Source organism: Hylobates moloch, unplaced genomic scaffold (assembly GCF_009828535.3).
Source record: "Hylobates moloch isolate HMO894 unplaced genomic scaffold, HMol_V3 SCAFFOLD_11, whole genome shotgun sequence".
Classification (NCBI taxonomy): Eukaryota; Metazoa; Chordata; class Mammalia; order Primates; family Hylobatidae; genus Hylobates; species Hylobates moloch.
Genome location: NW_026652286.1, coordinates 11,267,959 through 11,293,583, shown reverse-complemented (window position 1 = coordinate 11,293,583; position 25,625 = coordinate 11,267,959). Strand labels below are relative to the sequence as shown.

Below are 25,625 nucleotides of genomic sequence, written 5' to 3'. Positions count from 1 at the left end.
AAAATTGTTGAAATTGTATTTCCAGCATACAGTCAAAGAGATGCATAATACAATGCAAGCTGAGTTAGAGAAAAATACAGCCAGGTTTATTTCTTGCACCCTGAGTATGTAAGCTGTAAAAGATAGTGGTGTTCAGAGAGGGCTTCTAGAGGGAGGAGGTATCTAAATTAGGATGTAAAGAGTGAATAGAACTGGGCCAGATGGACCAGGGCATTAGCAGGAGCTGCAAAGTGCAAGAGGGAAAGTATTCTCTGCAGAAGGAACAGCTTGCTCAAAGGCCCTGGGGTTTAAAACAACCGGGGGGACTCACTAGGAGTGTTATCAGTTTGGCATTTTGGAAACAGCATAAAGTGTGAAGTGAGTAGTGGGGCTAAGAAATAAGCCAGGAGGACATAGGTCAATGGACCATTCATACTATGCTAAATGAGTGATTTATCTCTTTACCAAACTTCATGTTCTTCGTTTTATCAATTTATGGTCTACCAAAAAGAATATTATTTCTGACAAATCTGATCTTATAATTTGACTTTCAATGCAAGATGAGATCACATACCATCAATTATATCTTCTAATCTAGATTGTTTTATTAATCCTCTTATTAACCATAATTCAAGACCATTAGTCTTCCTCCCTTCAGGCTACCTAAAATATTTTTATGTAGTCCTTGATGATGTGTCATCTATATTTTGTATATGTCAGTTGGAATGTGTATTATGTATGTTTATTATGGTAAAATCTCTGGCAAATACCCTCTTAAATAATTTTTACTCAGAGTGTCTGGATTTATTTCATAATGATAGAGAATAATGAATCTATGTTTTTGAACACACGTATAGCAAGAGTATACATTGTTTTTCAGTTTATAATAATGTGCTTGGCCCTTATAACTGCTTACTATATGGGCAGAGCAGAATATGATTTTATTTAACTGATGAAAAATTGGATCCCTGGCCCCTGCCTGCCTCTCTGGGCTCATGCCATTCCACCCCTACTTGTTTACTGTGTTTTAACCAGGCTGACCTTTCAGTTCTTCAAATGTAACAAGCTTCATCTCTCCGCAGAGCCTCTGGAATAAAAATTTCTTTTTCTTTATACTTTCTCTTTCCCCTAACACATTGAACTCACCTGTACTTATAGGTGTGTATAGTCCCCTAAAATTATTACCTTGGGAAGCCATATACTTATTTCTTGATACTACTCCTGTAGTCTTGTGCAAACAATTTGAGACTTTCCTTTAAAACCCATTCATAAGCCATATCAGAAAATCCATTTTGTTAGCTTGTATTCACACTTTGTTTTTGACCTAAAGTAGAAGTGTAATACTGAAAATCTCACTCTGCTAGATTTCAAATGACACTTCTCTGTTTCCAGAAATTAAACCCATCTTTAATGAAGAAAGGGGTACAGCTGTTGAACATCTTCAAAGGAATGCATCATGGATTCTGAAGGTGATTGATTGAAATGTGAGTCCCTGAAACATTTTAGGCAAAGGAAATATTGTTGAAATAGGTGTCTGCTCTTCTAACATGGCTCATTTGAAAGTTTGCGTTAGCTTATTAGAAAAGCAGTGACCATTATCTTAAAGTCACATCGAATAAACTGATTGCTGAGATGACATAAAAAAGACTTAATTGTACTCAAATACATAATCTGTATAACCAATCTGCATGCTCTTGAAACACGTACACACACACACACACACACACACACACACACACAAAGGCACACACACATCCTTCCCCAAAAGTAGCTATACCGGTGAGATCTGAGTTTGACTATGAAACTCAGTGAGTTCACAATTGAAGCACTTAGATTACCATATCTGGATTTCATTGGCTACAAATAAATATGTGGTAATAATTCTTTAGCCACAAAATCACTGCAGACAAATCAAGAAGACAGAATATACCTACTCCTTGGGGAAATTTCACTTTTGGACTCTGTAAAGGATATTTTCGCTCCAACTTGTGCCATTTTCTACTAACAAACAGAAAAAAAAATCAAAGTGGAGTGATCCTGAAAAGATTACTTTAATTTTGCCGTTATTTAGGTAACATATCTTAATAATTAGAGTAAATCAATATAAACAGAAGATTTTTATATTTTATTATTTTTATATAGGTGGCGGAAACAACAAAAGATCAAATCAATGTGCAACAATTGTTCAACAGGAATATTCAGCGAGCGACATTATTGAAACAGAGTGAACATGATTCAGTTTATCAAAGTTAACTTCAGTATCTGGGACATGGAACTTTCAGCAGAAGAACTTGTGCTCCAGCATTTCATCTCTTGTATAATTCATGTTCCCCCTAAATTTTCTAGTTGTACTTTACACACTGTAGACTTTCAGTGAAGAGTAAGAGTCTTTACTGTAACTGTGGCTGAAGCTCTTAAGGTTTTTCCAGAATTTTTTTTTTCAGGAAAATATTTCAGGAGGAAAGACATTTGTTTCTAAGGTCATCTAGTTATCAACTGATGTCTTGAACCCTTAAAATCAACAGTCATTTTAACTAGTTTCATCCTAGTGAGTGTCTAATTAAACCTTGGCAAGATCACTGATTTTATAATATTCACTGGCAGCAATCTCCACATGTTAACTACACACACACACACACACACACACATGCACACAAATACATTTCTTTTCCTCCATTTAAATCTTCTGCCTGTAAATGTCATGAAATTCTTTAAACTTATATTATTTTGGGAAATAATATTATTCTTCTCCATGAGATTTATTTGGTGGTCCTTTCTTATTGTATTCTTATTCACTTCCTTTTTCCAGAGTACTAAGTAGCAATAGGCTCCAGTTTTCCATGAAAACTCTCACAAATAATTAGTTCAAATGACTGACTTTGGCACATCATTCATGCATCATATAATGGGGAGGGGAAATCCTTAAAGAAAATGCATGCAAATAAGTCAGGAAAACATATCAAACTTGATGTAGATTCTTTATTTCTTCTTTCGTGTCAGTGGAGAACATTATCTATCTATATGTATACGTATATTTATATTTATATCTACATCTGTAAAGCTACGAGAAACTAACTTGTTCATGGGCATAATCCAAGGGGTTGCTTGAAGGTACATAAAGAACACTAATGTGGGATGTAGTAGATCTTGCTTTTAAGTTTTGGCCAACTGCCGAATTGTTATGTTGCACAAAATAATCAATTTAATTCTTTTGGGTGTTAATTTCTTTATTGGCTAAATTTGTCATAACCACTCTATAGGTTATTTGTTACCAAGACTCATATAATAAATATAAACATACCTTGATGATTATTACTGCTTCTGGGTGTTTAAGGTTTGTTGAATAAAAAAATCAGATCAGAAATTATCAGTTAAGAATAAATTAGTAAATTGAGTATTTGGGTAAAATATTTTCAAAATGTATAGGTTCTAGAATGACTTTATTTATCATTGCATTATAAACACGTTTTTCTGGCCCTTAATTCATGTAACTAAAAGAAAACATAGGCATTTTAAATAAACAAAAACATTTTTAAAATCAATGTTATGATTTTAAAAATAGGTTCAAAAATTTCATACACCTGAATCTGAAAGGCTTTTGCAAAACTAATCAAACAACCTTCTAAGAAAGGATTTCTTGGCAGGAGTCAAGATTTTTCCAGAACCTTTTTTACGGAGGGATTTCATTGGAGGCTTTTTTAAGGGCAGGACTCTTTGGGGAGTGTGTAGAGCTCTTGCTATCTCCACATGCTCATTGCAGTAATACTTGTTGCTTCCTGCTGACAGATGGATGAGTGTGCGTTCTGCCAGATCCATGCACTGAGCATGGACCCAGTGCCCATCCCCATGAGAGCAGTAGATCATGGCAGGTTTGTTGAGCTCGGTTGAATAGAATGGTACCCATGTGTTGATATCCACATCACAAGTAGGGCAGCATGTAATCCAGTAGCCTGTCTCAGACTCATCTTCTTCATCATCTTCATTATAGGTGTCAAATTCATCATCACCGTCAAAACTATTTGCTTCAGCACTGAAACAAAATTCTTCGGAGTCTTCAAAAGGAGTGGAATCCCCTGGATCTTCTGTTGATGTCTGACTGTTTGTGAATATTGTCTGCTCTTCATTCGTATCATCTTCAGCACATTTCAACGTATAGAAATAGAATGCTTCTGAAACAACTTGTTTGTTGTCTCCTGGTATGCCAAGAAAAACAGTTCCATTTCCCATGTTGCTTCCAAACCATATCTTGCTGTGCTTAATGTCTGGAGTCCAATCTGGGGTCTCCATCTCACGAATTTCTATCTTGTTGTCCTCTAAAGAGATGATGTTGCAGATCATTCTTTTTTGATTTTCAAGCTGATAGCCACCAACAATAACAAATTCATCATTGTTAGTTTGAGTCAGGATTGCACTGGAGACAGAGATTCCTCCCGGCAAGACTGTGCAATTCACAGCTGGGCTACCCAGGGGAAGATCAACCCTTATTCTGTACAGGTTGGCAGGCCGGATATTATTGGCAAGTGAATGTCCTCCTAAAATATAGATGGTGTCATTTTTGGCAATAGAGACGTGAAAAGATAGCCCATCCTGAAGTTCTGGAAGAATGTATGATGTAGCACACCCAAATTCAAAATCCACCAGGAAAACATGGGGCAGGCAGTCAGCTACACTATTCCATTTTTCTGTGGTTCTGTGGGTAGAAGGCATGTATGAGCGTCCTCCAAAGAGAACACCCATACTTTTCCCTCGGCTATACACCACATTAATGGAATGACCATATCGGCCCTCAGGAACATCTCCTACCAAGTCTTTCTCTGTGCAGCGAAAAGTAACCTTTTTGTTGTTCTTGCAAACAATAGACATGACATAAATCTTATCTGAAACCTCATTGTTTGGTGTTTTCCCTCCATGGATGATGTATTGATGCTTTTCAGACTCCAAGCTGCCTTTGAATGTGCAAGTGGCTGGGTAGCGAAGAGGAGGGAGGTAGCAGGAATCCTTAGAGAAAATTGTAGGCTTCAGTTTGACGTGGTTATGCTTTACATCCAGATGGAAAACTCCAGTGGGGCAGGATCTTTTGGGCCAGCCTTTTTGTCCAAAGAAGAAAACTTGTCCATCAAAATTCATCAGTGAGAAGCCTGGTTGAATTAAGGCTATGTTATTACTGACTGTTACCATCTGCAGAGACATATTTTCTGATGGCACGTAGAATTTTGTCTGAAAGAATTATAAAATAAAATGACTTAGAGATCGCTTCATATAATCATTGTATTTAGATTCCTTCACATGTGAATAGCATTTTTTTAAGTCGTCCCACACGCTTGCAGTGGGACTGAATGAGGAAAATCCAAGGAGTTAGGTCAGTAAAGAGCCACAGAACCTTTACTGCCATTCCATCCAAGAAGCTGGGACATGTTTTAGCCACGGACTATGCTCCCTAGGATTTCTGGGAATTGTAGTCCTTTTCCTTAAAGAGTCACCACGCGTCAGCTGAAAGAACCACATTTCCCAAGAATCCGTTCTCTCTGGGATGTGTCGCTCTGGAAATCTGTCTTTGTTGCTCTGGGAGAGGGGACTCCTGGAATGTGTCTGTGAATAAAGACTAGCCGAAGGTGTGAAGTGACTAGATGGAAGCAAAGGAGGAAAACTAGGGAATGGAAGGTGAGAGTGGCTGACACCGACCCAACGTCCGGGTTGCCGGAAGGCTGCAGCGCCCGGAGCGGTGTCGGGCAAACGGCTACCCTGGTATTGCAGGAGCCTCTCCTGGGGACTTTTGAACAGCTGACCCGGCAGGAAGCGCAACTGCTTCTGTTGGAGTGCGGTTACCTGGAGACCGCAGTCTGAAGGGACTCCCGGCAGAGATGTCGTTACGGTGTCCTGCCTGTCTGGATGCTTAGGAGCGCGACTCAAAAGTACACCCCTGACGACCCTGGAGGTGCTTGGGGCGGGAGGTTGAAGGCGGCACCGAGGTTACAGAAGCCGTGACTGTCTTACAGAACCGAAAGATGGATCTTTGAATCCCTAGAGTGCAGGGGAGACATTGCCTGTTAATGATTTTTACCACTTCTACATTTAGTAATAGAAATACAGTTATTAGGTTTTAACGAGTGCACTTTAAAGGCCCTTTGTTTTCTTCACTGTTTTTACTACTGTTTTTAGGGTTCTTTTAGGGAAGCAGAGAATGTTCCTAAACACATCTCCTTTTCACCTTCATTCTAGGAAAATAGAGTGAGTGGCTTTTTCACATCTTTCCAGTCCAAGAACTTATAGGTAATACTTTAATAATTCTGTAGTAAGTAAGCAGGGACTAAGCATAGAAGTGTTTGAATTATTCAGGATTTCATACTTGTGTTACAACAAAAAGAATATTTACTAGACGAAGGAAGCTTGATAAATTTCTATTTTATTATTGTTTACTTTAGAGAGATGTGGAATACACTCCCTGTTTGCAGTGTGAAGTCCTGTGCACCAAATGTTAAAGGAAACAAAATAGCACAGAATTAATTCTTAATATGCTTCAAAAGCAGTATAAACAATGGCTAAGAGTATGGACTCTGAATGCTTACTGGCTGGATTCAAATCCTGGCTCTGCCACTAACTACATGACTTTGGGCAAGTTATTTAACCTCTGTGTGCCTCAGTTTCCTCATCTGAAAACTGAGATAATAATTTTACCAACCTCATATATTGATGTCACTTATGATTAATAGTTGAATATACATAAAGTACTTAGAACAGAGATTTGCATATAGTAGATGATAGTTATGATTATTTTAAAATTTACCAAAAATAAGGTCTAGTGCATACACATCTGCCAGTAATGGCAGTTAATAAGGTTGGAGAGGATGAGAAGGGGCTTTAGGATCTGGGGATCAGGTCAGTGGGTATAGGTAGATAAACATTTGAACTAAAAGAGTTGGATAAACATATATGATGAGGGTGTTGGTAGTAGTTAATTTATTAACAGAAGATAGTTAATATTTTATTCTTCTTGTCACCATTTGTATAACTGGGGATAATCTTGGTATCTATTCACTGGGCCATTTTGAGAAATAAATGGGATAGCACACGTAAATCACACAGAACAGTGCCTGGCACATAAACACTCAATAAATGTTAGTTGATACTATAATTTATCTAATTTATTCCTCCTGCAAAGATTCCTTGGACTATTTAGAGTCTCTGGTCACTCTAATGAGATGTTGGTGGTTTTTTTTTTTTTCTTTTTTGCTTTAAAGAGCTTCTGTAGATCAGCTGTAATTTACTGCTAAATAATCTCTTGTTATTATTTTTAGTCTGCTTGGGAGACTCGTAAAGGGGTGATCTTTTAACAATTATCTGGTGGGTTATTAAAGCAGGTGAGGAAATGGTGTCTGAGAAGGATTATTATCGAAGTTATGAAAACAAGCCTCTCTCCCTCAGTTGTACATTCAGCAACCTGCCCTGCTTATAAAATAATCTGGGCAGTGTTTTATTTATATCATGGCCTACCCAAGCCTACATGAGAGAAGGCATCTGAGCAACTATGAAAAATGCTATTCATAGAAACTAAAAGGAGACATTATTGACCCTCACTTCAGAAAACTGTAGGTGATTACACTCAGCCTGAGTGATTATGATCAGAGAGTTGTCCCATTTTGGGTGGGGGGAACACTGAAGCCAAGGCCTGCTTGTTTCAAACACCTGTGATGACTGTTACTGAGATACAAGGCAAGCCATACCGTGGTAATGGATTCCAGATCCAAAGGGATTTCTCAAGAACACTTGTTTTAAAACAATGTTTTCATTGTCGCCCCTTGGTTTCATTTTAAGTTTGCTGTAGGAATTTTGGCTTCTCATAAGTGAAAACATGATTATTGTAAATTACACAGAAACATTTTCTTGGGCAAGACGTAAGGAGGATTATCCATTTTTGTAGCTTACTTTAGGCCCCTAAAGATTTTTGAAACAGGGCTTTTGACCTGTTTTCCCTTTGATGCTCTGCTTTTGGCTCATTTCATAACTTCAAGGCCCTAAAAACAGTGGTAAAGTTTCTTATTGCTAAGATGAATTACCTCCTCTTGTAACACAGTTCAAGGGTGAGTAATTAATCTTTAGATTACTTACTTTAACCAGATGATGTATGCATTTAAAGAATAAACAAGAACATTGAAAGTGTTTTCACATTATTTTGCCACATTTAGTTTTTGAAATTTTGCTTTATTGACTTGAATATATTTTTCACTGGAGTAGACTATTGTATCTCTTCCATGGTTTCAATATGACTGTATTAGTCACACCTTGGTTTTTAAAAAGGGTTTTTAAATGATTCTACTATATCTAAAATAACCTACTGAAGTCTTTTCCTTTTAATAGGCTACGTAAAAACAGGCAGATTTAAAAGAATAAGACCCTGTTCTTCAGCTGAGGGAGGCTTCAAGGTCAACACATTAAAGATTCTTTGTAAAGGACAGAAATATAGGACCAATAAATATATACAATTTTCCCAACCCCATGCTAACATTCTTCAGCAGGGAGATTTTCATTTATTCTCTCTGATGCTAGGGCATAGTTGAGTATAATAAAAGGACTCATAGTATGAGGTCTGGGTTTATAGTTCCCCATATCTGAACTGACTTTTTCTTTTCCAAAGAAAGATACTGTACTCTGAAACAGTAAATCTTGCTAATCCGTGCTGCCCGTGTTTTCCTGATTGCTCCAGAGTTAGCAGGTAACCTCATGTAAATAACTTCAGGCATTTAATGTGTGAATAACACTATCTTGCACTGTTAATCAGGTTTGAGGCATATATTATTTTATTTCTGCTGGCAGTAAAACTAGGATTAGGTCTTCTTTCCTATACTTAGGCCAGAGAACGATTTATATACTAAGATTAATAATAGTGCTCTACCTAAGAATTAAATCCCTGAAGCAGCCAGAGAACAGATAGCTCCACATTTTCCAAATTCTACTCATCCCTTCCCTATCTAGACACCAAATCCACTTGTAACTAACACACTGCCGAAGTGTGGCATCTTCATTCCCTTAAAGTTTACTAACATAGGCTCCCATTTTTTAGCTTTGGTAGAAATGAAGGTATCAGACCTACCTGAAGGCCAGAGGGGCTGCTCACGCCTCTCTGAATCTTTGCCGCTAAGCCAGGTATTAATTGTCAGCACTTGGGGAAGATTCACTGACTGCCCACTATGACTGTGGCAAGCAGAAGGCTGACTATAAAGAGAGGGTGTATGTGTGCCTACAGATGTTCTTATGAACACTGATCGAATGGGAGTAACTGACTGTGACCTTTTTTTTTTCTTTCTTTCTTTCTTTAGATGGTTGAGGGAGATACCCGCCAGGGTGTACCCTCAGGATTTAACTCTTTCACTACTAGCAACAGTGGCAACACAATTCACTATTTGTACAGATAAAAAGAAATCTGGTCAAAACTTGATTTTTAAAAATTAAGAACATTTTAGAAAAACACAGAAGAAATACATATAGTTTCTATGGTTTAAATAAACACTATTTTGAATCAAATGAGACAGTATTTGTCCTAAAGCAGAGACCACTAATACCAATACTATTCATTTTAACTTTGAGGTACTCTTTTGTGGTCTCATTTTCTTTAATGCAAGGCTCAGAAGGAAGGATTTGTAATTATTCGAGGCCCTCTACCGACTTTATATCAGGCAGCTACTGAGTAATAATACAGTGTAATGATTAAGAAAATGGGCTTTTGGGGTCAAGCTCACCTGGTTTTCTTTGCCAGCTCTGCTATTTTTCAGGTAATAGAGTCATCTTAATCCTTAAGCCTCTGTTTTTCAGGTAGAGTCATCTTAATCCTTAAGCCTCTGTTTCTCTGTCTCTGAAATGAGGATAATAGAAATATTTACTTCAAAAAGTTGTCGGGAAAAGATTAAATGAGACAATGTATGTAAAGTGTTCAGCCAAGGAAGAGTTTAATATTCCATAGTGATCTTGATAGCAAAAACTACCTTTATAATTTCTTTTCTTTTCTTTTTTTTGAGATGGAGTCCCGCTCTGTCTCCCAGACTGGAGTGCAGCGGTACGATCTTGGCTCACTGCAACCTCTGCTACCCAGGTTCAAGCGATTCTCCTACCTCAGCCTCCTGAATAGCTGGGATTAGAGGCACACGCCACCACACTCAGCTAATTTTTATATTTTAAGTAGAGATGGGGTTTTGCCATGTTGGCCAGGCTGTTCTCAAACTCCTGACTGTGGGTGACCCACCTGCCTTGGCTTCCTGAAGTGCTGGGATTACAGGAGTGAGCCACCTCGCCCAGCCTATAATTTCTAATAGTAGCATAATTTCTAAATGCAACCTAATTTACCTAACCTTCCACTATTGTTGGTCATTTGATCAGTTTCCATATGGCTTAGATGATAAAATGTAATGATCAGAGCTAGGCAAATCTGGGTTTGAGTTTCAGTTCTGTGACCTTTTTGAGTGTCAGTTTTCTTATCTCTAAAATGGGAATAATAACTACCTTATTAGAAGGATTAATGGATTAAAATGTCTATAGAATGTACATAGTAAATCTTACCTAATGATGAAGATGCTGTAAATATATTTGCATAAGTGACTAATTTTTTGCAAAATTTTAGTGTATATTTTCAGGGTCGAGTTTTTTTTTTAAACAGATGTGTGTAGCTCAATTGGTTGATTCTCATCATTTGAAATGTCAATCCGTCCTTTAAAAAGCATCATCATCTCTTCTAGTTCCTTCCGTGATGATTTTTTTAATCTGCAAAAGGATATTGGGTTATTTCGCTAACCTATTTATGTGTTATATAAGGTGTTGTATAATGATTAAGATACTTGAAATTATAGCAACCATAAGGACAACTGTCATAAAGTTGATATATTGGATATCTTCACTGTAAATACAAAGTAAGAAATGCAAAAATAGAAACCATGGATAGATTTAGATGTGTTTTAGCCTTTGGATTTTACTAACATCAAAAAACAGGCAATTTTTAGCATAACAATTAGTTGCTGAATGGGTTAGTTGTCTCTTGACAAGACTAGAAATTAGTAGCACATTTGAAAATGGGTTTTAAGACTTCAAGTCCTTGCTATACCATTAGGAGAGCATTAGACTTACAGTGATCTCATACAAGGTTCCTGATCTCCAAAAGTCCTCAGTATTGAAACTAAATATAAAATAGTAAACTATACTTATTGAGCATCTACTATGTACAAAGCCATGTGGAGAATTAGAAAAAAAATCAGACACAGGTCTTGCCCTTAAAGCAGGGGTTGCCAATCCCTGGGCCACGGACAGGTACAGTCAGCAGTCTATTAGGAACAGGGCTTCACAGCAGGAGGTGAGCCGCAGGCTGGCAAGTGTTACTGCCTGAGCTCCGCCTCCTGTCAGATCTGCTATGTGGCATTAGATTCTCATAGGAGTGTGAACCCTGTTGTAAGCTGCACACGCATGCGAGGGAGCTAGGTTATGCGTTCCTTATGAGAATCTAATGCCTGATGATCTGAGGTGGAATAGTTTCATCCTGAAACTGTCCCCCTCGCTCTGGTCCATGGAAAAATTGTCTTCCATGAAACTAGTCTCTGGTGCAAAAAAGGTTGGGAACTACTGCCTTAAAGAACATATGTGATAGTAGAATGAAGCAACTTTTGGTTGCAGACGAGCATGCCTTACATTCTTCCCACATTCAGCTTTTCTTAAAAGTTCTTAGAAGTTCATTAAGAAATCACAATTATAAGTTGCTCAGCCCATTTTTAAGCCTTGAGGCAAAATCAAATTCAAACTCCTATAATAACATATTGATTTATCCTTCCTTACATTTAAAAAAAAAAACAGTACACCATCAAAGTATACAAGTCAGTGAAGTTACAGAGTAAAACAACCTTTATCTTATGGGAAAGATAAAAACTTAATAATGGGATATCCTGGCCTAGTAATTGGACAGAAAAGGAAACATAATTGGAAAAAAAAAGATGGAAGCCAACCTCAAGCCCAATCCCTTTATTTTTACATTCAAACTACTCAGGATCAGAAAAGTTTACATAACTTGACAAGGGTAACACAGCTGCAGTGGTCTGTGGATATGGTGGGTCGGAGGGAGGCAGAGGAGAAACACTTCTGTGAACTCATGACAGTGCATTTCAAGAAATGTAGTACATCTCTCAAGTGTTTCCATCCCCATTTTATAAATGGAGAAACAGCTTAAACTTCATTGTCTCTCAGTGAGTTAACAAGTGTTTGGAATAAGGTCAGTGGCAACTTTGCATAGCTTTAGGATAAGCATAGACAATGATTAGTGTTTTACTAAGTGGCAGATTTTTGAGGAAATAAGATAAATTATGTTGGAAAGGGAGATGTTTGCCTTGTTGAATGAATTCCACAATAGGAGCCACAACTGAAACTGACAAAGAGAAGAGGAAGGAAGAGGAAATGTATAGAAGGAAGCAATTTACAGTTAGTATGATGGGTTGTCAAGAGAAGAACATGACAAGTGACTTGACATTTTTTATTTAAAGCAATTAGTTACATATGGCCACCTGACCAGAATGACTGGTATCTTCCTAAAAAATTTCATGATCTCTGATTTAAAGTGGATTCTTTTCTTGAAAACAAAATAGAGAAAACATTTCAGAGTAGTTTTGCTAGAAAAATTTTCTTGCTAGAAAAAATTTACTGAAATACTTTATTTTTAGAGAAGGAAAGGAGTTAGGAGTTTGTGATTCTTTTTATTTTTTATTTTATTTATTTATTGATTTTTTTGGGGACAAGGTCTTGCTCTGTTGCCCAGGCTGGAGTGCAGTGGCATAATCTTGGCTCAACTCAGCCACCACCTTCTGGGCTCAAGTGATCCTTCCACCTCAGTCTCTCAAGTAGCTGGGACCACAGGTGGACGCCATCATGATCAGCTAATTATTTAATTTTTTGTAGAGATAAGGTCTCACTATACTGGCCAGGTGGTCCTGAACTACTGGGCTAAAGTGATCCCCCTATGTTGTCCTTCCCAAGTGCTGGGGTTACAGGCATGAGCTATGCACCTGGCCTGATTCTTAATTTCTATCTTTAAGTATAGAAACCATATTGGCAAAAAGAAATTATTTATATATGTATGTGCATGTGTGTGTTATGTTTTGTACATTGAGGCAAAATTGCAAATAAAGTGTTGAGTGAAATTGGAAACTGGGGAAGCATTGTATTACCTCTTACAGCCCATTTATTATTCCACAGTCTTAGGAATTTATAATTCAAAATAGCTGGGAAACAAATCTAAAATCTTACTTCTTTTAAGAGAATGCCAAGTGAAATAAAGGTTGATTTTATTTGCAAGATCTGGTATTTTGAAACACTTAGAAATGAACTACTAGGTGATTTAGTTCAGTTGATCTACACCTGCTCCTAACCAGCTGTGTGGGTTTTGCTTTAGAGTAGGCTTCTTGGTATTGTTTAAAGTCCTGTGCACTGTGCAGGTGGCTAACAGGCTCAGGAAGTTGGAGAGAAGGGGACAACTTTAATTAAGAGTGGATGCCTTTGTGTCATAGTATGTAGTATAGATAAAGTAACCACTAGTGGGACATTGTATCTTATGTGAGGGTGGGATTAGGTTTGAGCTAATAAATCTTTTATGATTGAAATATTGTGTGATTATAGAGCTATAAAGTTGACTCAGAAACCCTACTGCTTTATGGATTCACAGTTTTATCAGGAGTCTTGAAAAAAGTGTTCACTGAATTACTCGCCGTTACTACCCATAACTCATTGATATAGTTGATAGCATTTCTGAGGCTAGGAGATCACTTTTGGACATGGTTGAAATATGTGTATGGCAAATTTTTCTTGATAAATGTCTAGAGGTCAGTTAGTGTGCTTATAGGAGTTTTGTTAGGGGGTGAAGGTAGGGTGTTTACTTGTAATTCCACGCAACTCTAAATGATTAAAAAAAAGAAAACAAAGAAGCAAAAATGGTAGTGAAAAGGCATTCTTTTTGATTTCAAAAACAATGGATTTCCTGAGATTTGTCATATGAGTATATTCTACAGAGTCCATGTACACAGTTAATCTGTTTTTAAAAAATGATAGGGAGTGAGTGGGGAGAGTTCAAATGCTTAATTGGTTTGCATTTTTCTTTATTTAATAGAATTAATAACTGTGTAATTGAAAACAATCTAATAGTTGACCTGCCTCAGTGAGTCAATGCAGACATTTCTGGATTGACTTAAACAGCTAGGAGGAAGAGTATACTTGGGGAAATAAAATTGGTATTATACAATCTGCTGGTGAACAGAAGGGCTTAATGAATGATAGCCTCAAGAAACCTCATTAAAGTAGCTTGGGTGAATGAAGAGGAAAGGGAAGCAAATCTTTCCAGAGGGAAGTTTCTGTTTATGCATGTAATTTTATAGATTAGTATTAGTCTATCTCCCAGAGCTTTCTGTAGGGGGAAAACAACACACCTGGTTCCAACATTCTTGGTAAACTTTTAGTGATAATTTTCTTTTCCTAAATATCTTTTGTTTTAATTGACTTATCCTTCTTTTCTGTTTCCATCCCCCATTTTTAAGCTAAAAAAAATTATAGATTCACAAGATGAATTCACAGGAGGTTCCAAAGAGGTATATAAGGAGGTCCCATGCAGCCTTGGTCCAGGCTTCTGCAATGTTAACATCATGCATAAGTTTAGTATAACATAAAAATCTGAGTTATTGCTATTACAAAAATGGAGTATTGTATAGAATATGTAAATTACAGCCAGGCATAGTGGCTTATGCCTGTAATCTCAGCACTTTGGGAGGCCGAGGTGGGCGGATCACTTGAGGTTAGGTGTTTGAGACCAGCCTGGCCAACATGGTGAAACCCCGTTTCTACTCAGAATACAAAAATTAGTCAGGTGTGGTGGTGTGCGCCTGTAATCCTGGCTACTCGGGAGTCTGAGGTAGGAGAATCACTTGAACCCAGGAAGCAGAGGCTGCAGTGAGTAGAGATTGCACCACTGCACTCGAGCCTGGGTGACAAGAGCAAAACTCAGTCTCAAAAAAAGAAAAAAAAGTCAATATGTAAATTATAAGTCTCCTTAGGGAAGGACCTAGATCTGTTTTTGTTAAGGCATCCTTTGTGCTATCTTTGTTTATAATCTGAACCCACATTTTAAAAATTATATGCAGTTCTTAGGATGGATGTGCTCTCTTTTCCTTTAGGTGAGAATTTGTCAAGGAGAAATATATAGCTATTAAGACATACTTCTATTACTGCTACATGGAATGCAATTCATCTCTCTCTTAAAGCTTTGTAGTCAACAATAATCCCCAAACTTTTCCTACCTCCTTCCAAATACTTCTTTTAATATTCACAGCAAAGGGCTATACCTAGGGGAATTTAGTAATATATGGAAGTCTGGATGCTTATACTATCAACTTTTTTGGTGATAATGAAGAGTGCTATGCCTTTTACATGTTAGAAAAGGCTGCTGATAAAAGCTCATAACTTGAAGTGCAGTGCATACTTTGATGCTAGGATTGTATGTTTTTTATTTCATCCTGATGAAAAACAATAAGAGTGTAGGTTCTTTTCTGTTTTGTAAGAGATGTTTTGTTTTATATTCTGCTTTCCCTTTATTCCTTTTGTTTCTTCTTTTGTTTTCTCATTTGTTTTGGTAGGTCTCTAATATATAATGATGTAATATGTGCTCAGCCTCTGGCCTTTTGAATGTTATTGGGGTATGGAGCATAAATGGAGGCATGAATATACCTGCCAGGGTAAGATTGCTGCTTTGTGCTTAATTTCCTGATGGCTTCAGATATACCTTAAAGTTCATAATCATGAGCATCTCATGACTATTTATGATGAGAGAACCACCCATTACTGCTCATCAATAGAGTCATTAGTTGACAGAAACCCCACATGAAGTTTCTTTCCCATACTCATTTATTCTCTATGATTGGACTAGATAACCTTCGGGTTTCTCTCAAGTCACAGAATCTGAATTTCTCATTGGATGTTTTTCTTTCTTCTTGATATTATCTGAAAGACAAAAAAATTAGAGGATGCAAAATTGTTGTAGTTCAGTCAAGGAGGAAGAAATCAGTTCATATTAGGCCTGTTCTAATCACGTCTGTGTAGTCTTATTAAATCTCTGCAGTTAGAGTACAGTTTGGTCTTTTGGAGATTTGACCATTTACACAAATATAAAAGGACACACACCTTGTGCAACTGTTGAAGTACAAATGTTGATGGTTTTATTTCCTTAGGCAAAGTGATAATATTTTGATAATATCCCATCTTACCTTTCAGTATAGCAGTAGATTCTTACTGAGCAGAAGAATACAATTTTGAGTAAGTGGGCTTTGATAGACCTGCAGAACTCTCAGAGTCTTTAACCACCTCCCCACCGCCCCCTTTTTTTTTTTTTTTTTTTGCAGACATATAACCCTAGTGCTGTTAAAAAGTACCTGTGCACTTTCAGAGAAGCAAGCTTGTGGTGATTTGCTTTTTTAGGTCTACTACTCTTATGTCTGAAAGTTGCATTTTGTTTGAGTAAGTTCATTAAGCAGGGATCTGAAGGTAAACATCAAAGGTGTGCTGAATCAGTGGTGACAATTTCATGTACCATATTTCATAATAATGTTCTTTCAGAGAGCACATAACATTAACTAGCTTAGGTGGTTGTTAGCTTCATTATTTGATAGCAGAAAACAAGACTTTAGGGAGGTTATATGATTTTTCTTTCTCTCAGTGACTTGGTAAAAAGTGAACCCTATTCCTAACCAGTCCTGTGGTCTTCAAGTGAAGTGTAGTAGTCCAAGGAGCAGTGCATGCTCCCTGTATTTCCTTCTGGGGGCCGTGATTGTGAAAGTGTTGCTTGTGATTTACCAGCAGATATTTATACACATTTACTTATCACAAGACGTTTTGAGTCGTTCTTGTGGAGCTCAAAGCCTTAAAACATAAAAACCAAACCAAAACAAAGAATTCTGTTATCCAGGCAAGTGTCTCTCTCTCTCTCCCTCTCTTTTTCTTTTAGAAAAATACTTCATGATAAAAACACAAAAGTATGTGAATGGTAATTGAAAAAGCATTGCTTCCTTTTAGAAACCCACTAGGATTTGCATAAACCACTTGGCTGTCTGATAAGTCATTATCTGTTCTGTCAGTCCCTGGGGACTTTTAATATTAGGTTTGTATTTTTATAGAAAAGGCAAGTTCTAAATTTGAAGATGGGTATTGTTAAACTCTTCAAATAATGACAGTTTGTGAAACTGCATGTTCCAAAAGTCCTTTAAAAAGTCAATAAGGCCAGGCGCAGTGGCACACTCCTGTAATCCCAGCACTTTGGGAGGCCAAGGCAGGCAGATCACCTGAGGTCAGGAGTTCGAGACCAGTCTGCCCAACATGGCGAAACCCTGTCTCTACTAAAAATACAAAAAAAATTAGCCAGCCATAGTGGCAGGCGCCTATAATCCCAGCTACTCGGGAGGCTGAGGCAGGAGAATTGCTTGAACCCGGGAGGCAGAGGTTGCAATGAGCCGAGATCGTGTCAAGAGTGATACTCTGTCTCTAAATAAATAAATAAATAAATAGTCAATACAAACATGTCATCTCTGTATTGGGATAACCACACAAAATTAAAGGCCTAGAAGTATTTTGAATTTGTGCTGGCACAATCTGTTAATTGTTTGCTTTCAGTACTACTGAGATGTGTTGGATAATGCTCAAAATATGCCAGTCTGAGAAGTGGAAAAGAAGTTTAAAGGAATTTCTATTAACACTCTTAAAGCATTATGAGAAGACATTTACAGGAATGGAAACCGCAACCTGGCTGCATCTGTTTGGTATTTGTTTGCTGAAGTAACTTACCAAAGATGATTTTAAAGAAGAGATTGATAAAATAAACTGTTGAAATTTTTCTAGGCTCCAATTCTGGAAAAGCAGATTGACGTTGAAATTCTTGTAATTAAGTATACATCCTACTGTAGTGAAATAATAGCCACCTTTGAGTTTACTTATCATTATTTACTGTCTAGCTACTGCAAACACAGTTTATTCAGCTTTGCATTGCTAAAGCCTGGCAGTGTTACAAGTAAATGTGCATAAGCCATAACCGATGCCTTTTCATATATCTAATTTTTTTCAGGTACAAATAGCTTGAAACAGTTTCTTTTGTTTTAAGTTGGTACCCGGCTACACTTTTAATTTTCACTCAGTCCTCTACAACTCCATGCTTTATCTGGGGTTGTAATACAAGAGGAATTATCTTGATTTATCTTTAGGTAACATCGCTGCCTTCAAAGTTGAGTGGGCATAGTTATAACAGGTCTTTGTGTAGGCAAAGGACGAACAGTAAGACTGATCCATCATCATTATCGTCATGGCTAACATTTTTTGAGATGCCATGCATACTCATTTAATTTTCATAGTAATGTTGTGAGGCATGTGTAGTTTCACGATTCTTTATTTAAACCCTCAGGGTCAGATGTGCTTCAGAATTCAGAACTTTTTGGAGTTTAGAATGGGAATCAGTGCATATGCCATATATTATACAAAATCTCTAGGCTGGTTCTGGGAAAGCATCTTATATGCAAGCACACTGGTATTTCTACAGGGAAATATATGAATAGTAACGCAGAGTAGAATAAAAGCCGTAAGTACTCTCATGTTAATTCAATCAGGTCTTGTCCCCAAATGCATTTGGGCATTATCTTATGAAAAATTTTTTTTCTCCTGAGCTTTTTAGTATTTTGGAATTGAGGTTAAGGAAATACAGACCTGTACAGTTGTAATCCCCGCCGCTTTTCTTTTTATTTTTTTTGAGACAGAGTTTCGGTCTTGTTGCCTAGGATGGAGTGCAATGGCGGGATCTGGGCTCATCGCAACCTCTGCCTCCCAGGTTCAAGCGATTCTCCTGCCTCAGCCTCCTGAGTAGCTGGGATTACAGGCATGTGCCACCATGCCTGGCTAATGTATTTTTAGTGGAGACGGGGTTTCTCCATGTTGTTCAGGCTGGTCTCAAACTTCCAACCTCAGGTGATCCATCTGTCTTGGCCTCCCAAAGCGCTGGGATGTAATCCCTTTTTATAGATACGGGGAAACAGAGACCCAGAGAGGTCAAGTAACTTGCCCAGTGCTACACAGGAGTGGCAGAGCTGGGCTGTGACTATACAGCTGTTTGACAGAATAGGCTAGATCTGCATATACTAAAGTGATCTGTGTATGGTAACTTATTAAATTAAAGCTGTAAAGAATAACATATAATATGGTTCCATTTTTAGAAAAAATCTATTATTCTCTATAAACATTATAGGGAAAGATTTAGAAGTACATTCTTTAGACTCTTGACAGCATTTACCTCTGATGGTTGGGAACTGGCAGAGTCAGGAGATACTTAAAGGTTTTTATAATTTTATATCATACACATGCTATTTGTATTTTTAAAATGATAAATGTATAAAGGAAAAGTGGGAGAAAAAGTTAACATGTTTACTCTTGTTTCAGATAGAAGGAAGCTTGGTGCTCTCCTTTCCTTACATTATTGGAGAAACCCCTACTTTTTATGGTCCCCCATGTAGTATACTGGCTACTTAGGCAGTAATTACATGTCTGCTTTCTGTAGATAATTTTCTCAAAGCTATGTAAGAAGAATACTTTATACAGAATGAATGGAGTTTAACAAGGTGAAATATCATAAGTGAAAATGAAGTCCAAACTGTGCTTGGATTGAGGCATTGTGTCTTAGCTGACAGGTTTTCAGTTAGCACTGTGCTAAATGAATGACAATGTGGAATGGCCACTACCAGTGTGAATGTGAGCTCTAGCTGTATAGCATGAGCGGAATATTGAGAATGTGAGTTTGTCTAATCTCATCGTATCTGGAGTCTTGTGTTCAGTTGTGGATGGTATATATAAAGGGATGCTGTCAATGTGAAATTTTTTCCAGATAGATTGATCAAGAGGATTTAAGGACTTGAAACCATGTCATATAGGGCACAGGTGAAATAATTGAGCAAGTATAGTTTAGTGTTTTGCCAGCTTCTAGCAATACTTGACTGTTGTACTTGCTCAAATGAGTAATGTTAGCTTAATATTGATTGACTGCCAGCTCTATGCCACATCCTGAGCTATCAAGCATTTGGGATACAAAGATGAAGAGATGTGGAATCTGCCTTTTATGTCTCTGAGTCTAGTAGAGAACACAGAAATGTACACAACTGTTTCCAATACAGCATGATAAATTTAACAGTAGACCCTAGTACAGAAGCAGCACAGATAAATTAAGATTAACTCTTCCTGCAGTAGTGGGAGATGGGAGGATAAAGTCTTCAGAGAGAAACGGAATTCTGAGCTGGGTTTTGAAAAATAAATTTGTTTCCATGAATGAAATGAGAAGATTGACAAAGGACGGTATAACCTTGTTCAAATATTTGAAAAGATGTCATGTACAAGAAAGACTGAAATTCTTCCGTACAATCTCAGGGGCTCAGAAACCAGTTGGGGTAGAGTACAGGGAGACAGATTTAGGCTTAATTTTAAAAGTTTTTAACAGAGCTGTCCAAAGTCTTTTTTGGAATGCTCAGAGTTACCAGTCCCTGGATGTGTTGATGCAAAGGCAAGTCAACTCTTTGCCAGTGATAGTAGGGAAGAGGGGGCGGGGTCACCCGATGAATAGAGTGACAGATAGTGAAGTGTTTAAAGGCATGGTTTCTAGGATCAGACTTCTTGAGCTAGCTCTTCACCGTACTGACTCTGTGACCTTATCTAGGACTGTTATGATAACTAACAAAAAAATTGCTCAGAACAGCACCTGGTACACAGTAACTGCTAAATAAGTCACTAAGCTATTGTCATTGGATGGGTGGTTAGTTGAGTACTCTTTAAAGTTCCTCCGACCTTGAAAGACTTTGAGTTTCTAATTGTGTAATTGGGTGACAATATTCATATGAATATATGACAATATTCTTATGAGTTAAGAAGATAGTAATAAGCAAACTGAAGCAAAAAATAAAATTGTGATAGTTAACAATTCAACAGCAAAGGTATGAGTAAAAGTCTGGTCTCTTGAACTAGAGGTCATTGCTCTAGTAACTATCTTGATCTTTGTTTTGGAGCCTTGGAATTTTTCAACCTACCCATCCGGAATATATTCAAAGGGGCTGGTATTGCCTGATTCTCTCTAGCTGGTATTTTTCTGTCTTGCAGATGCTGTGGCCTCGTGAATAGGAATGTCTGCCCATATGTCAGGATTGGAAATAATGGATGAAGATCAATTAATCAAAGAAGTCTTGGATAAATTCCTTAATTGTCATGAGCAAACATATGATGAAGAATTTCTGAACACTTTCACTCATCTTTCACAAGGTAAAATGGAGAAGTAAACTTTCTGCAGCAATGGAGATAAATAATTTTATTATAAATGTATGTTTTTGCTGCCTCTTAAGAAAGACTATTTAGTGAACATTCATTCCATTCGTTTATCAGGTAATTCTTACTAGGGCACTCGTGACTGATGCCCTAATGTTACTGATGATATAAATACCAGTCTTCATACATCCAAGAGTTGTGTGATGGTGTCAGAGCCACAGAATTTGATAACTAAAAATGACTTGAGAAATCATTTAGTATAATCCTTTTATTTTTTAAGAAAGCCAAATGCAAAGAGTGGAGGTTGTTAAAAGCCTACTTTAAAAAATTTCAAAGAGAAATAGTGTAGTATAGACTATGGGATTACACTGCACACTTCTGGATCCTGGGATCACCACTTACTGGCCATGTGATCATGGGCGGGGGTAGTTTTTGAGTAAAAGAGGAATAATAATAGTACTTCTCTCAAAGGTTGAGAAAGGTTAATTGAGATAATCCATGTGAAACTCTTAGTGTAGTGACTAATACATAGTAAGTACTTACTGAATGTTAGGTATTGGTATTGCTGTTGTGATGCTGCTGCTGCTGCTGCTGCTGCTGTTGTGGTTTCTGTAGAATGGAAACAACTCTTCAGGCTGGATGTGATGAGGCCAAACCCATGTTGTGTTTTTCATTATTTGTTTTGTTTCCCTCATCCAGTGTTATTGCTTATTAATTGAGCCAACATTTGAAAGTTGGGTAATTTTACACGAAAATCTTGATTTGTGTTTTTTTTGGGGGGGATCCAGTGAGAAGATCTGTTACTTCCTCATGGCAATATCAGCTAGAGCTCAGGAGCCCTTGCCCAGTGAGCTCCTTAGTTTGTCATGCTCTCTGGCACTCACACAGTCTAAAAATGTGAGCTTACATTGTCTGCTTCATTTATTCAAGTGGCCCCCTAGGCATTTGGGTTGTTATCCTCTTTCTGGGTTCTGCTTGAGATTGCCATCAGCTTGCTCTCAACCTTGATCCTTTCTGGGTCATTGATCCACATTTTTGAGACCATTGGTTCTCTACCTAGCTATACGTTAGACTCACCTGACTTGCTTTTAGAATGTATTGACATCAGAGCCCACTCTAAAGCTCAGCTAGGATCAAGGGATTCGTATTTTATTAAAAAAATCTCCTTTGGTGCTTCTAATATGTACTCAAGGGTGAGAACAGGGAGTTCCCTAATCTTAAGATACCTGACTTCATGATTTGAGTAATGATTCGTGTGTCCCAAAGAAATGTAAAACAAGAGTAGTAGTTATAAGGAAATTATAGTTATAATGTAGAAATGTAGAAGAAGAGTAGTAGTTATAATGAAAAGAAAATGTGATTCTAACCTGTTTCTTTTATCAGGCAAGATATAATTGATATCTGTTTTGTTTACACTTAAACAAAAAACATAGATGTGGTGGTTTTTGTTTATACTTAATGGAAATGAAAAATTTAGGAACTAGCTAGTTAACTTTGGGGCTGACTGTGAATGATCTGTTTGGACATAACATGTAGATCAAATTAATCTTGATAATGACCAAATTATCTTTTAGTCTGTGAACCTGGGTTTAGGAAGATACCTGCTTTGTTTGAGACTAGTGATTTAGTTTGTGTTTTCTGGACCCAAACAGCAGTATGAATGGCTGTGGTGGGGTGGTGGAAACAAGGGTAAAATTGGCAGAATTAATGAATTTTGGTATGCTAATGACATTTTGATAATTCATATTATTTTGGAAATCATTTGTAAGGCTGACTTTATTTTTGTACCCTAGAAGAATAAAAACTTTTTGCAAGGACTTTGACATATTTAGGGGGTTATAATACATTTACTTTTGTGAAAAGGGGTCTTACTCTGTTTTCAAATTCCAGTATGATCATTGCATGCTGAGAAAGAAACTGTTGCAGATGTGATAACTTCATTTTGGGTTCAGTTTTGGACCCCAAATTGATCTGAAATAAATGATGATGCAAGTCACATAAACTGCATCTCCAAGCACGCTAGTTTTTTTTTTTCTTTCGAAATATCCCTAGGCACCAGTGCACGTTATAAACTAATGACCTGAAAAAATTCCTCTTAAAGCACAAAGAGTTATGAGTGTAAAAATGTGTCTTAAATCAGTAAGTGTCCTTTTTTCGCTTGAAACATTTAAATACCTTCTGAGAAACCAGGACTTAGGGACAAGCCTAAGAGTTGAGTGATAGCCAGCAGAATTGATCAAGGTAAATGTGGTTAGTTCTGTTTAAGAAAGACATTAAAGGTGTATTTCCAAAATTCCTATTTTCCCTGCTTCTTTCCAGGCCCTTCATTTGTCTCAATGTGTTTAGTTGTTTTGTTGATACACACTGAGCCTTTTCTCTGTTAAAGTGGTTATCACCATGCATACTTATGTACATTTCTTTAGTTCCCAAGTCCATTACCATTTCCACTGATTGACTGTTCCATTTATTTTTATAATAGTTGTACACCAGAATGCTTATGGGATTCATTTTCTTTCTAACAGTGTTAAAAGGGTCAGTAATCCTATTAAAAATACTTCTCTGGAAAAAATTAAATTATAGCCTTGTTGAAAGAAATTCTCATTACTGCCTCAGACTCTTGGAAAACATTTGGAAACTGTTAATATTATAGCATAATTCTCACTACAGTACATTTATGTTGATTACATTTTGTGGTTTTTTCTTTTTTAGAGCAACTAGGTTTTTAAAACGTGGTACATGATTGATAGTAAAGACAATGCTCTATCAAAATGTTTAAAGAGACATATTAATTATTAGTTTTAAACGGCCAATTGTAAGTGAATTCTCAATAGTATCTTCAGTTCAGGAGGGTAAATCAAATTCTAAGATATGTATTAGAAAATTAGCATGCAGATTTTTTAAATAATTGGTAAAGACATTGTTATGTTGTTGACATTGTGGACAAAGATAAGCAGCTAAGTTTCAATCTTTTGTATCTCAGTTTCTCTGTGAATGTAACGAATTTATAGGACTTTCTAGAATATCTGTTTAAAAGGAAAAAAAGTCTTCTTTCTTCTTGCCTGTCGTATTTCTATCATGTTTTCTAGGTTATAGAAACACTGATGTGAATACTTATATTTGATTTTTTATTTAATTAATTCATTATTTAATTCTGTGAGTGTCTTGTTATGGTCCAGATATCATTTTAGGTGCTGAAGATTAAAAAGTAAATAAAATATAGTTTGTGTTCTCAAGCACTCATAATCCAGTGGTAGAGATAAATAAGCAAGCAGGAAATTAGACTAATGCATGACAAGTATCACAGTGGAGACTGAGAGCTTATAGGAGGGCCACCCAGCCTGTGGTTGGAGGGAGGGCAATAAAGTCTAGTCCTCAGAGGGGCTGCTTGAGATGAGTCTAGGATAACTGCTGAACCCAAACTTGCCTTGGGCTTCAAGACATTAAGTAGAACCAGGAAAGTTTGACAGAAAAGAGCTGAAACTGAAAGATGTTAAAATGCCTCCGTTAGTGATGGTTCTTTGGGTCATGGTTGCATTGATTTTAGTACTGATATATCTCTATCTTCTTTAAACAATACATCTTCAAGATGAATATGTAGCCTTGTTTTAGTAAAGTTTAGAGTTACTTCTAAACTGCTGAAAGAAAAAGGCAATTTCTTTTAATTGCCTTCCACACCAGGATTACTACATGATCCCATTTTTTGGGAAGCATTTGCTCCCACCTTTTAGAGTGGTAATTACTGCTCATGTTGCTGTCACATAGAAATTGTATAATTAAGAAGCCAATGACTTAGAAATTGACATTAAATCTTTTCAACTCCTTTTTATTACATATGGTAACTGTTGGGAGTTACAGTAGTTATTTCCAAATCTCTCTTTCTCTCTCTCACATGCCTAGGATCCAGCTTTCCAAGTGATTCTGGAGTTTTTATATTGCCACATAATAACGGCTTTCTATTCACTGCCATAGTTGTCTACTTTAACCTGTTTTCTTCTGTGTAGATCAAAGATTTTATTTCAGATTTTGATGTGTAATTTCGTTCCTCGTTTTCTTTATGCTATTCTCATTTCACTTGCAATACTTTGTGCTTTTAGCGTTTTATTGTTCTTTTAACATATCTTTGAAAAAAATTCCTGTCAACTCAACCTCCCTTTTTCTCTTCATACTTGTTAATATTTGAATTGATTTTCCTATTAGGTAGAACATTGTGTGTCTGAATGTTCAGGACAAATGGCTATGCCTGTGGCTTTATAAATTGGTGGAGGGCTGGCCTTTGATAGTTCCAAACTCTCAGAGTGTCAACACCATTGAAT

At 37.0% G+C, this 25,625-nt stretch overlaps 2 protein-coding genes across 8 annotated transcripts in view; one reads left to right on the top strand and one right to left on the bottom strand.

The window, feature by feature from the left end:
* Positions 1-2,944: 2,944 nt before the first annotated feature.
* Positions 2,945-9,201, bottom strand: RAG2 (recombination activating 2). Of its 3 annotated transcripts, none has more exons than XM_032166242.2 (3): positions 9,068-9,201; positions 5,806-6,194; positions 2,945-5,196 (listed from the first exon to the last, which is right to left on the bottom strand). In XM_032166242.2, exon 3 carries the CDS (start codon positions 5,167-5,169, stop codon positions 3,586-3,588), a length of 1,584 nt encoding a protein of 527 aa, XP_032022133.1. In that variant the 5' UTR covers positions 5,170-5,196; positions 5,806-6,194; positions 9,068-9,201; the 3' UTR covers positions 2,945-3,585. The 3 variants fall into 3 exon arrangements, with proteins under 3 accessions (XP_032022133.1, XP_032022134.1, XP_032022132.1); XM_032166243.1 differs by having other exon boundaries at positions 5,806-6,000; XM_032166241.1 differs by lacking the exon at positions 5,806-6,194.
* The window catches only part of IFTAP (intraflagellar transport associated protein), a 62,977-nt gene continuing 42,813 nt past the window's right edge, over positions 5,462-25,625 (top strand). For 2 of the 5 annotated variants that reach the window (XM_032166245.2, XM_032166244.2), the window contains exons 1-2: positions 5,462-5,640; positions 21,151-21,309. In XM_032166245.2, the coding sequence (XP_032022136.1) occupies positions 21,174-21,309 (136 nt within the window). In that variant the 5' untranslated portion in view covers positions 5,462-5,640; positions 21,151-21,173. Of the gene's footprint in view, positions 5,641-5,767; positions 5,915-6,198; positions 6,250-21,150; positions 21,310-25,625 lie in introns of those variants that run through there. The other 3 variants (XM_058446932.1, XM_058446933.1, XM_058446931.1) reach the window with 3 other exon arrangements.

Coding starts and splice junctions, on each gene's coding strand:
- RAG2 (XM_032166242.2), bottom strand. CDS start 5,169: ATGTCTCTGCAGATGGTAACAGTCAGTAATAACATAGCCTTAATTCAA.